The sequence below is a fragment of the Silene latifolia genome, chromosome 2 (assembly GCF_048544455.1).
Source record: "Silene latifolia isolate original U9 population chromosome 2, ASM4854445v1, whole genome shotgun sequence".
Classification (NCBI taxonomy): domain Eukaryota; kingdom Viridiplantae; phylum Streptophyta; class Magnoliopsida; order Caryophyllales; family Caryophyllaceae; genus Silene; species Silene latifolia.
In genome coordinates, this window is record NC_133527.1 from 191747993 (window position 1) to 191761753 (window position 13761).

General features: G+C 38.2%; 1 protein-coding gene across 1 annotated transcript; it reads right to left on the reverse strand.

The window, feature by feature from the left end:
- Window positions 1-2266: 2266 nt before the first annotated feature.
- Window positions 2267-3375, reverse strand: LOC141644047 (fatty acid desaturase 4, chloroplastic-like). Its single transcript, XM_074453462.1, has one exon. The coding sequence runs from the start codon at window positions 3218-3220 to the stop codon at window positions 2324-2326; it is 897 nt and encodes a 298-aa protein (XP_074309563.1). The 5' UTR covers window positions 3221-3375; the 3' UTR covers window positions 2267-2323.
- Between the last annotated feature and the right edge of the window lie 10386 nt (window positions 3376-13761).

The window sequence follows — 13761 nt, forward strand, 5'->3', positions numbered from 1 at the left end:
ATTATTCCATGTAATTTTTTAGTTGCTCATAGTATTTGACATTAATCTTTTTGTTTTGCTGCTTTGACAACTTTATACGTTTTGCTTAGCTTATTGTTATTGTTACAGTTGTTATTATGATGATTACTTTTTTTTTTTTTGAAAGGTATGGCTTATGCATGATATGATCTTTTACAAAGCATATAGATACTCCGTAGTTCTTTCAATTAGTATGATTTAAAATCATTCTAAATCTCTTATATAGTTTTAATGTCTTTTACCTATTAATTACGAGTGTAACTTTAGTTGAATTCTATTTTTTGCAGGAAGCAATGACAAACAATTCAGCGATAACATTCATCGACAAGAATATTGGTGGGGTTAGGAATTTGAAGACCTCTGAATTGACATCTTATGTTTTGCCAGAAGACATTCAAATTTTGAAGATCTAAGATATGTATTTTGTTCCTTGATAAGAAGACAAAATAACCGATTAAGCACATATTATGAGGAGTGAAGAGTATATTATAAGTAAGAAGGGTACGAAATTTTGATAGAACATAGAACTATAGAAGTGCTCTGGATTATGAATGTTAACCATATTTTCCCCCCAAAAACTTTATAAGTTAACCACCATGATATTGTTACTGCTTTTTTGCAGTAGAAAAATTAGGACTGTAATTATCTAATCCCGCATGCAATACGTAACATAAGGATTATATGAATGAATTAATACATGTATGTATTTAGCTTTTTAGTTTCCTCATATTAGACGTGTTTTTCGTGAATACATGTGATGGATTATTACAATATTTTGTTAGTTGGAGGATATAGTTGATCTCATAAAAATAATCAACCTCAAATCCTCGAATAAATAAATGTTTTAATAGTAATGCTACAATTTGAACAATAGACTCAATTCTTATATATGAAGTATACTATATCTCAGTTTATGGAATATACCCAATTGTCCCAATTCCATATCACGAAACCTTCTTCTGCCTTCTCCTTCTAATTTTTATACTCTTTTTTCTTTCCTTGACATTTATTTCAAGTTATTTCAATTTTTTTGCATGATGAATTACCCTAAACAATAAAAATATTGTCCGATTTAATTGAAAGTTATACTTTTTCCCAACCTCGCGTTAAAAATTTACTCCTTTAAGTATACATCATTCTTCACAAATTATAGTGTAAGACAATCTCATAAGTCATACCATGAGATGGTCTACTTTTGTAAAAGGATTGTTCATTTATTGGTAATAATTGGGATATCTTTTTACATATTGGGACCTTACTAACATATTTAGGTTACGTAAAATGAATTCGTAATTAAAAGAGAAGAATATTATTATACAGTTCCTTACTAACGTATGTCGAGCTAATGCAGGATATCATAAAAGAATAGAGGAAATCTGAATCCGAGTCAAAAGCGGTGCACATACAGTCGAGATCGGCCTTAGTTTCGTTTAAAACGGTGTTGCAACACTTATCGGAGTCGGCCAATAATGCAATGCTGCATATGCCTTCTACTACTTTTGTAACGCATGGTGTAGAAGTACTAGCAGTTAATTGTTGTGCAAATGTTGACCACTCAAACGGGCTGGATGGGTCGGCTGGTGAGGCGGTTCATACATATTAAACTCGAATACGGGTCAGACTAAATATGGGTGGGCTTATACGGGTCACGGGTCGAGGTAGAATCAGAATACATGTCAAAATATAGATTGGTATGGTATATTTTATTGTCAAAAGCAATCATATTCAATAATAATAATATTATAATTAATATTACTTACCATATACTTATAGTGAAAAATTTATAAAAATTATATTAATTTAATAAAATATATAAACTTGATTTTTAAATTATTTTTGTAATTTAAAATATTTAAAATAATAATTTCTATTTATTCTTCAAATATAACATATAGCATACTCCGTCTAATATATAAGTATTAATATTGAATTAGTCAAGGCCTTTTTTTAAAGTCATTAATTATTTATTCTACGAAGAAAAACTTAAATTTTCCAGATGCAAAAAAAACTACATTTGTACAAGCTCACTTACAAACAAATTAAAACACTATTTAGTTACTCGTGCATGACGATTATAACTTTTATATACACAAATCATAAAAAAAATGTTAATTTATTTGTATATACTCACATTCTCACGAGAAAACTAATGTTAAGAAAGTAAACATAGCTTCTCAATTGCGAAGATACAATTAGAGACGAATCAATATTATAACCCGTACAACGTAGTTGTACGGCACAAAATCTAGTTATCAATATATGAAAGAAAAGAATGGTAAATATATAAAATAAAAAAAGTTTGATACTAAGGTGAGGAGGAAGAGATTGTAACATCATCTTCAATCCACTCCAAACTAGGCTCACTCCAAGACCTAGGCATTAATCCAAACTTAAAAAACAACACCATTTCTAGTACCTCAAATACCTTATTTTCATCCAAGTACTTGTTCCATACGCCACTTACTATACAATAGTTACCATTATAAGGAGGACGATGGTGTGCTGCATGTTGCGACCGGGACACCAACACTCCTACGTCTTGTAGCGCCACAACAATTTGGGGTAACTTGCTTTTTGTTGAATGGGCCCATGCATGGAATTGCTGGCTAAACATAATGCAACCCGCGAAGGATCCGACAAAGGCCAATTGGGTCGGGTCATGGAGGATGAGGTCCATGGGTAGGACCGTGAATGTTATGACCTGGGCTAAGGCGTGTAGATTGTTAGCAAATTGGCGCTTTGTAATGGTCCAAGGCCACTTGTGGTGTCCTTGAAAGGCCTCAATTTGGGCTCCTACTAATGGGGTTTTGGGCCCACCATAATTGTCAATTCCCCAATGGTAAACTCCGGACCCGAGATCCGCTAATATGTACCCGGCTAAGCCCGATAATATGGGTTCGAACCAAATATGGGACTCGGTTGAGGTGGTTAGTGACTTGGCTAGCGCAATGAGTAATGTTGTACACCCGCTAGTTACCCATGCTCGATGTGTCCATGTTGATTTTAGGGACGGGTCATTTGGCCTTGGAGCGGTAGATGTCGTAGGTTTTGGATTGAGAATTAGTCGTGTTTGGTTTGGGCCAGGTTTTGTAGTAGTTATGATAGAGCAATGGACCCGGTACGAAGAATGGGTATTTAGAACGCTTTTGCGAGGGTAATGGGATGATTTAAGGAGACGACTTTGTTGAGGAAGGAAAGACATTGGGAATTTAGTTGAAGGATGTCTTTAAGCTAGCTAAGAAATGTATATATTCTTTGAATAAAGTTGGTTTTAGAAATAAAGAAAAAGGTTATGGTTTGTGTTGATCAAAGGAATTTTATGGAGGAAATGAGAGACTAAGTAATGTGGTATGAAGAGCAGTTGCGTAGGAGTGTTGAGTGTCATATGTAAGATAAGTATTTGGTGGGTTGTGCATCATTCATTTCTTATGGTTGGACTTGGATTTAAGACATGGACCATGTTAATTGTGACTTGTGAGCCAACAGCCAACTTATGATGTTTTTTATTGGGTTACTAGCTTAACACCCGTGCAAAGTGCACGGGCATGTCTAATTGCATTTGTTTTTAAAAATATATAAAAACTATGTACAATATATTAGATTAAATGAATAATCTTTAGGTAAGTAGAGTCATAATAATTTTCGCAAAGAATAAAAAAAGCAAACATATGATTGGAATAGAGAGAGTCATCTTTTATTTACGAATTATGAATTTCAACGGTGATTTTAATAAAATACTCCATCCCTTTTGGTCATTTGTTGACATTTAATTTTTGTCAACGAAGAATAGAAGAGAAACCCTTTGTGATTATTGTCATTGGATTCCAAATGGATAATTCGTGAATCTTCATTGACATAATTATAATCAAACCAAATATCGTTGCGTGTTTGAAACACACAATTTTAGAGAGTTTTGAAATAAATAAATACAATGACCCATGAATTGATAAATCTTCTCCACTATTTCATTATGATTACCTACACCAAAGCGTAGATAACAATATGCAAATGAAATTTCATCAAAAATTTTCATTGAAAACGGATAGTATCCCTCTCACAAAATACATATGGATAGTGCAAGTGGCCAGTGGGGGAAAATGGGTACCCCAACTTGCCCTCCCACTTGCATTTTGTGAGAGGAGCACAATCCGTCTTCAACTTGTGACAGATAATGACCGTCCTCAATGAGACGGACTGAAATTTCATACATGTTCACTATACGAAAATGTTACACATCCAATTTGGTCAACGAAAAGCTATGTAATCCCACAATTTTTTGAGTTATTTAACATGAAAATATCCGTCTTAAACTTAGGCAAAAAATAATCCACAAAGGAGCATATCATCCTACGCTCATATCAATTTAGAAGTAGTCAACAGAGAAGTGGCAGGATCAATTCAAATTTGGGTGTTGATGCCACCAACTGACAGATTTGATCTCTTGCTCAAATTTCTATCCAATTCATTCAATAAAACCTAAGAATAGTAGAAACCTGCCAAAAAAAATTATGGTGTCATCTTACAATTATGATGAGAGCTAAACCTAAGACACTTTTGAATATGAAATACTTAAATCAAATCATAAGAGTAGAATTTGAGGTACAATAAAGATGCATGGACGTTATGAAAAAGTTAAGCACAAGCCGTCAATCCAAGTTAATGATACACAATCAGAAAACAATATTAGGAGATATATTTCGACTAAAGGTTCAGTTACACAAGAATCGTCTTTTCAAATAGTGTTTAGCTAGAAGAATCCGTAATCCTAAAACTTATGAAATCTTGTAAAGCTATATTAAAATCACCAAATAGGAGTTCACGAACCCAATTACTTTCATAAGCTAATAATATAAAGACGAATTGCCACCAACTTAGTACGGAGCAACATTAGTCGTAGAAATGTAATGTGGCCGGTTCACAGAGCAAATGTATGGGACAAAAAATATGCCTAATCGTGATTCTTTAGTAAACAGAAATGAAATTAATAATTTATGATCATAGTGTCTAGATTAATTCTCTTAATTAAACCGAATAATTGTGAGTCCATAACGTAAATCAAAGAAATAGCATCACAAAAAATTAAAAATTATGAACTTTAATTCAAAAATCAATTTAAACCACAATAATTTATAGAAGTCATACTTGGCTTAATCAACAATGTTTTAATCAACAATTTTGTTGATGGACAGTTCTCTTGTAAACCTTGTTCCATAGAGTATCAAATTCTTAAGATTATCATAATAATATCAAGAGTTAAAAGTATTGGAGATAAATAGCAAGATACATATACCTGCAAAACTATCATCGATTGCATAACTAATCAGATTTTGCATAGTTTAACATTGTATTCAACTCAGGTGGAAATCTTTAACACAAATATAAATCTTTTTATTTTTGGGGAAGATTATGAGCAATTAAAGCATTAATCCGTAATAGAATGCTTAAATTGATTGATTGATTATTGTATGAGTTGAACAATGGTTAAAGATAAGATGAAGAGCTAGGGATGAAGGCGACTTTTAAGTGGATTAGATTTCAGAAAACATAAGGCCCATTTAATCTGTTTTCAAGACCTTAAGTTTGGCCTGTATAGTAGGCGGGAAAAATAAGTTTTATGGTTTTTGTTTTATAATATTATATAGATATAGATAGATTTGATAAGAATAATCCAACCTATTGGTCATCTTCACACAATAATCCAGACTACAATTTACGTATTACACTAGAGTCTTTTTTAACCTGTGAAATCCGGTTAACTATCAGGTCAATACTCCAGCAGTAGCAGCACCCTCAAACCAGCCAAAAACTACACCATATCTACGACACCGACGCATATTCACCGGTGCAATATGTCGACCAATTTTTAAGTTTGTCGGAGACCGTATATCCTCTTACATCTCCTTCCTCTAAACCTCCAGTCTAGATCTCGTCACTCTATTCCTCTCCGTTCCTCACGACTTCATTGGAGCTACTTCCCGCCCCTTAACCACACGCGAAAAGACGGTAAGGGCGACTAATATAGTCTTAACTATTAAGGAGTTTTTCGATTAATTTTCTGTCAATTATACTATTATCAACACTGAAATTGGGTATTTATTGATGGGATTTGAGTAAGCCAAGGAAAAAAGGGAAAGAGCAAGAAAGTTAATAGAGAGGAAAATGTATGAACAATTGGACTGTATTTATGCAGGGCACGCAGATACAAATTCAAATCCCAATTTGCAAAACATGGGTTTGAATTAGGAACAATTGTGTTTTACCACCTATTATGTTCTATTTTTTACAAATTACCACCTAATATGTTCAACTTTACAAATAACCACCTAATTTTCATGTTTATTGCCACCATTCTCAATTATTCAACATTCTTATGACGTTTTTATGTACTTATCGACTCGACCTCATTTTAATGACTTTCGAATATTTGCAATGACCAATCTGCCCTTATTACATACTCCCCCACTCACTGTCTTACTTAATTTACATTCCCCATCTACTCATTTCACATCGACTCAAATTCACATTAACCCTAGAATTCAATTTTCGCCCTTTCTTCACCACTATCACTGCAAATCTAGAATTCTGAGTTAAATCCTCTTTTATAACCATTAATTTCCAAGTTCAAGGGACAGTCATTGACTCACATCTGGGTTTTTGCACTCGTTCTTCCTGGAGCTTGTAATTGAAAATTATCACCAGTGGGGTGTTAATTAATCGAAATTAAGTGTCCATGATTTCTTAAAGACATTGGCTAATTGGCTTAAACTTTTTGCATCCCTCAAACCTCCTCCCCAGATTGTTTGGTGCCTAGGTTGTTTGGTGTCAATGATTTCTTAAGGACAACAAGAACTCCATACTTCACTTGCTTAACACACTGACATTGTTGGTTTCAGTATTTGATGACATGATGCCTGAATTAAGTGTAAGAAAGTCATGTAAAGTAGCTACTTTACTAAATTAACCACGAAACTAATGCTCATTGAGAGCCATAACAGAATTACCAACCTAAGTCTAACCCAGAAATGATTGAATTAAGAGGGAACCTTAATTGATGAACAACCATGGATACATAACCCATAAATTCAGAAAAAGAGAAATTGTAAACCATAGAAAACCTTAATTGAAAAATAAAACACGAACACATAACCCATAATTGAAGAACTGATTCTAAAAAAAAAGGGCAAAACAAATTTGATGTTGTCCAGAAAATGAGGAAGAATCCTAAGTACTCACTCGATGATATGAACAATTTACGATTTCTGGGTTTGTTTGGAGGCGGGAGGGTTTTGTTTCAATAGGATTCAAGGAGTGAGTGAATGTTAAATAATTAAGGGTGTATGTAATAAGGGTAGATCGGTCATGCAAACAATCGAAAGTCATTAAAATGAAATCGAGTCAAAAATTATACAAAAATGTCACAAGAATGTTAAATACGCCAGAATGGTGGCAATAAACATGAAAATTAGGTGGTTATTTGTAAAGTTGAACATATTAGGTGGTAATTTGTAAAAAATTGAACATAATAGGTGGTAAAACACAATTTTCCTTTGAATTATACTAGAGATATGAAGAAATTTGGACAATTGGACTGTTGAGGAAAGATATTTGTTTCAGGATCGTGAAAATTTGCTCCTTCTCAAGTGTTGGTCAGGCGAGTGTGGTGTGGGTGTGGTTATGGCAAAAAGCTTTGTGGTGGTTCATGGTTGGTTATGGAGGATTGGAGGTGAGAAGGCAGTGAAGGGATGATGGAGTAAATATTCAAGGAGATATATGGTATACTGATTTAATTTTTTTTTTTTGTGTGACCTAATCAACAGGTAACCGGTTAACTGGTGCATTGTGAGAAAAATGACGTTATAGTTCAGATTATTCTGAGTTAAAGAGTAGTATGGATTAATATGAGAAAAGAGGCCATAATTTGGATTATTCTCATAAATTAACCCATTATCGAATACAACATATATCGACTATCGAGTATGACTTTGGAAAGAAATATACTCACAGGATTGGGTATGAATTTTTCAAGTTTGCGACATTGTTGAGGCAGACAAATTAGGCCCAATCAATTGGGCTCAAATATAAGTGCAAAGCTTCTGAGACCCTTGTTGAAGCCCAAAAGCAATATGGAGGGTCGTGCTAAAGATCGTCGACACTTTTACTAATTCTCGTCGACAATTAACACATCTTTCCAATATTGCCCCCCATTAACCCCATTTGTCTCTCTCTAATCTTTCTAAAACAAAAAAGATGGTTTTTTGGAAAAAAAAATCGTAATTTAATTTACGAACTTTTCGATTAAAACGGTTTTAAACATATCGACTAATGACGGTAACAACGATCAAGCTAGTAACGATGTTCAAGAGACATGTTTACGTTTCAAGTTTATGATTTGACGAACGGATTAGCGATTATCGATCCACGCACCCAAAACTAATTTAAGACGGAAAATAATAATTTTTTTTTTTTTTTTTTTTTTTAAAAAAAATTGTTGAAAAAGGGTCTGGATGAAGAAATTTTTATTTAATAGAGTATAGGGGTATTAGTGGGGATGTTGAAAAAGGAGGCGTATATGTTAGAACACTAAAACTTTGGAGAGACGGTCTCTCACTTAGTTATTGAGAGACCAATATTTCGTACCCTTTTATTTATATTTCGTACCCCTTTTGTTGTTGATCGTATCATAGTACTTTCGTACCTATTTACATAATAAATGTACTCATTTTATCTTTAATCATGATTTGTACCTATTTTTATTACCTTTAGTACAACTTTTTCTTAAAATTGTATAATAGTCTCTCAATAAAGCTTATTAAGAGACCGTATCTCAGGAGACATACTCATGTTAGAAAACGCAATACTAGAAGGGTATAGATGAAAAAAACCCAATTTATATTTATGCTGACTCAGAAAATTAAAATTGTGGAAATTATGTATTTATCCTCCTAAATCCTATCCTTTGGGAGAAATTAGGATTTTCTTATTTAGGGGCTGTTTGGTTCAAAATGTGGGAATGAAATGGATTGGGATGAGAATCCAGGGTGGAATGGAGTTAGAACCCCATACCTTTTAACACTTGTTTGGTTCAATTTTATAATGGATTGTAATTCAATCAACAGACGGAATGTAACACGAAGAATTATTATTGTGGTAAGATTATTTATACTTGACGTTTGTTATGATAATGTGTAGACCAAGTCATAGTCATTAGGCTAATTAATAATGTCATTGGAAGAGGGTTTACACTCTCCTAGAGACTCCTAGGGTTTACTCTATCTTTCTCTTAGATTTTTCCTCTTTCTCGAGGTCCTTTCCTTCGATTTCGATCGTGGGAAATAGGATTTTGCTTTGTTTTCTGTTGTGCTTTTGTTTTTTCTATGTAGGGTCAGGATAATAGTGCGATGCGAGGCCTTATTCGTGACGGGAAACGGCCGATGGGAGAGGTTACAGAGGGCGAGGGTGAAATCTTTGAATGGGAAGAAGGCTTTGACGAGGAGAAGGGCAAGGAAAAGCTGATTCTTGTTGGGAAGATATGGGCTTCCAAATCAATCAACGCGAAGGCTGCCATCGACTCGATGACTCGAGTTTGGAACCCTACTAAACCAATGGCAGGAAATATCATCGATGCGAAGGAGAAAGTGTTTGTTTTTCGATTTGGATGCGAGCGCGATAAAGCTAGGGTTTTAGAGGGACAGCCATGGCACTTCGACAAGTTCCTATGGTGCTTTAATGAACCAAATTGCGAAGGTAAGATTACTGATGTTCCGCTCTCTTTCTTTCCAATTTGGTCGAGGGTCTATGATTTACCCATTGTGGGGAGATCGAGTAAGGCAAACATACAGAAGATTGGTGCCATGCTAGGGACCTATATAGCGATGGAAACAGGTCCAAACAACGAACTTGATAGGGCTGTTCGGATACGAGTGCTGCTGGATGTTCATGCTCCGTTGAAACCATCAGTGCCCATTAAAATGAAGGGGGGCCGGATTATTGAATTTGATGTAAAATATGAACGGCTTCCTTTATACTGCTACGGGTGCGGACACATTGGGCATGGTGAGAAAGACTGTGATGAGGGGCCATATGAGGATGGGGAATTGCGTTTTGGTGATTGGTTGCGAGCATCTCCATGGAAGGTAACAAAAACATCTACGGAGGGTCCGGGTCGAGCACGGAGAGACCTAAATGCTGAATTTGAAACTGAAAGGCAGCGGGCAAGCGAATTGGAGATTGCGAAGATGATTGACAAACTACAATCAATTGCTATAGACCTGAAATTGAAGAAGACTAGTGCTCCTGTGGGAAATAAGATGAGTGGATTTCAGGGAGAGGGAGGGACGAGGTCACCAGAGGCAAAGCAGGGGGAGGGGTGTGAGGTGGCCTTAGACGCGGGGGTGCTTATGGAGAATGAAACTGAAGCAAGCAGGGAGGAGGTGGCAACGAGGAGTAATGTGCTAGGGGGGAATGAGGTAGATGATAGGCGAGGGACTAACCAGGGGGGGGATGGAACAAGAAGGGAGTGCGAGTGAGAAGGAAGGAATGCAGGGAATGAGGAGCATGCACGCGGATACTGAAGGGGCTGGGAGTAACATGGCGGCGAAGGGGTCTGGGAAATGGACCATATTGGCAAGAGGGGTTATTGAAATGAACAGAGGCAGTGGGAAGGGGGAAGCAGGGAAAAGGATGCGGGATGAGGGGGTGGTCGATGAAGGCAGCAAAGAACTCAAATTTACTACAGACGGGGACGTCTTGATATCTGAGGCGGAGGTTGAGAGAGCTCAACCCCGCCGGGCCCAATGAATATCCTAAGTCTCAATTGTCGGGGCTTGGGCAACCCCGACGCTGTAAATAATCTTCGTGGGAGGCCCCGGCCATACTTTTTTTGTGTGAGACTAAGTTGTGTGGTCGTGAGATGAGGAAGGTGAGGGAGAAGTTTGAGGGATACTATGGGGTTGAAGTTGACAGTATGGGAAGGGCAGGCGGCCTTGCTCTTATGTGGAAGAAGGAGGTTGATTGTACGCTGATGACGGCTTCGCTTCATCATATCGATGCAACGGTGAGGGAAGGAGAGAGAGTGTGGCGGGTAACGGGTTTTTATGGGTGGGCATCTGTTTCGGATAGACATTTATCTTGGGAGTTGCTTCGGCTTCTGAGTAGACAGTCTGATCTTCCGTGGCTATGTATAGGTGATTTTAATGAGGTTTTGTACTCAACTGAGATGAAAGGAGGAAGTAGAGCGCAGTGGCAGATGAACAATTTTCAAGCAGCTGTGGATGAGTGTGGGATTAAAGACATTGGCTGGGAGGGGTACCAATTCACTTGGGATAATGGGCAAGCAGGAGAGTCGAACAGGCAGAGTATGATTGATAGGGCGATGTGTACAACAACGTGGCTGGATATTTTTCCTTATGTAAAACTAATCCACTTAACGCGGGAATGGTCTGATCACGCGCCTATAAAATTGATCCTTGATAACCGAGTGGAGGCAACAACTGTTAGACGAAGCATCAAGTTTGAGCAAATTTGGATTGGGGAGGAGGGATGTGAGGATGCGGTGCGGCGAGGGTTGGATAAAGGGCGAGGTATTCTGGGTGAAACTATAAGAGCCTGTACCCGTGAATTACAACAATGGAAGAAATCAAGCATCAAGAAAATCGGGTTTATGATTGAGCGGAAGAGTAGGCAGCTGGCTCGGCTAGCCGCTGGCAGTCGGTCTGAGGATGAGGTTCGAAGGAGGAGGAAGCTTGTAGCCGAGATTGCTACTCTTAGAAGGCAAGAAGAACAGTACTGGCGCCAACGTTCACGGGCTCTTTGGTTAGCAGAAGGTGACCGAAACACCAAGTTCTTTCATACAAGGGCGGGGGAGCGAAAAAGGAAGAACCACATCGGCATGCTTATAGATGATAATGGGACTGAACGTGCGGGGCAGGAAGAGGTCGCGGGGGTTGCCATGTCCTACTTTCGGAAGTTATTTGCATCGACACAACCGAGTGACTTTGATGACGTATTGGCTGGGCTGGAAGGACGGGTGTTGGAGAGGATGAATCGAACTTTGCGCCAAGAATACCGCGAGGAAGAAGTGATCGAAGCCTTGAATCAAATGCACCCTCTCAAAGCGTCGGGTCCGGATGGTATGAATGCTTTATTCTTTCAATCTTTTTGGCATATCATTGGGCCGGATGTTACTGCTACGGTTCTGGGTATCTTGAGAGGAGAACTGGACCCCGGAGAATTTAATGAAACAAATATTGTCTTGATCCCCAAAAAGAAAGCGCCGGATAAAATTAGGGATTTTCGACCCATCAGCTTGTGTAACGTGGTGTATAAGCTGGTCTCAAAAGTTCTTGCAAATCGTCTCAAAGTCTTTCTGGGAGAGATTGTGTCGGAAAATCAGAGCGCCTTTACCCCAGGCCGCCTTATCACGGACAATGTTCTTATAGCCTTTGAGATGTTCCATCATATGAAGAGTTCAAACCAAGCTGAGGGTCACATGGCCATCAAATTGGATATGGCTAAGGCTTATGATAGGATCGAATGGCAGTTCCTGAGACGGGTTTTGGAGGTGATGGGGTTTGACCGCGGATGGATTAGGAGTGTTATGGGGTGTGTCTCATCAGTTACTTTCTCGGTTCTTATAAATGGAGCGCAGACAGAGGGGTTTAGACCAGAGCGGGGCTTAAGGCAAGGAGATCCGTTGTCACCATATCTCTTTATCTTGTGTGCGGAGGCGTTATCTAATTTGATGCGTAGGGCGATTGAGCACGGGTCTCTCCATGGACTGCGTATTGCGGTCACGGCTCCGACAATTTCTCATTTATTCTTTGCGGACGACAGCATTTTCTTTGTAAAAGCAACGGAAGATGAAGCGGAAGTAGTAAGTGACATTTTGCGAAGATATGAAGCTGCGTCAGGGCAATTAGTAAATTTGGATAAGACCACTGTTTCCTTTAGTAGAGGTGTCTCACGAAGGAGAAGGGATGGGGTGGTTGGTAAGCTGGGTGTCAGCGAGGTGGAGGTTCAGGAGCGGTACTTAGGCTTGCCTACGGTAATTGGGAGATCCAAAAAAGTTCTCACTGATATTATTCGAGACAAGTTAAGCAAGAGGTTACAAGGTTGGCGTGGGAAAACATTGTCTAGGGCTGGTAGGGAGGTTCTTATAAAGGCTGTTGCCAATTTACTTCCTACCTATGTGATGAGTGTATTCAAAATCCCGGCGAATTTTTGTAACGAGCTCCGATCTATGGTTTCTCGCTTTTGGTGGGGGCATGGAGAAGAGAGGAGAGGCATCTCGTGGGTCTCGTGGAAACAACTCTGTCGACCGAAATGTGAAGGGGGGATGGGTTTTCGTGACTTTGAGCTTTTCAATGATGCACTACTTGGGAAGCAGGCGTGGAGGCTTGTAGCGGAACCCGAATGTTTATGGGCCCGTGTAATGAAGGCTAGATACTACCACACAGGAGATTTTATGGGTGCGAGTTTGGGCCATCGGCCGAGCTATACCTGGAGGAGTGTGATGGGTGCTAGGAGGGTTTTGGAACGGGGTCTGAGAAGACGTATTGGGGACGGAAAGGACACGAGAATTTGGGGGCAGGCATGGTTGATGGGGTCGGAAAGTGGGAAGATCATATCACCTTGTGGACCGGGTAATGAAGTGATGATGGTGGCGGACCTGATTGAGCCGAATGGGAGGGCGTGGAATGAGACGATGCTTAATCATTTCTTTCTCCCGTTTGAACTAAAGAGAAT

Excerpts from the sequence above, each read along its gene's own strand:
- LOC141644047 (XM_074453462.1), bottom strand. The coding sequence starts at position 3,220 with ATGTCTTTCCTTCCTCAACAAAGTCGTCTCCTTAAATCATCCCATTAC.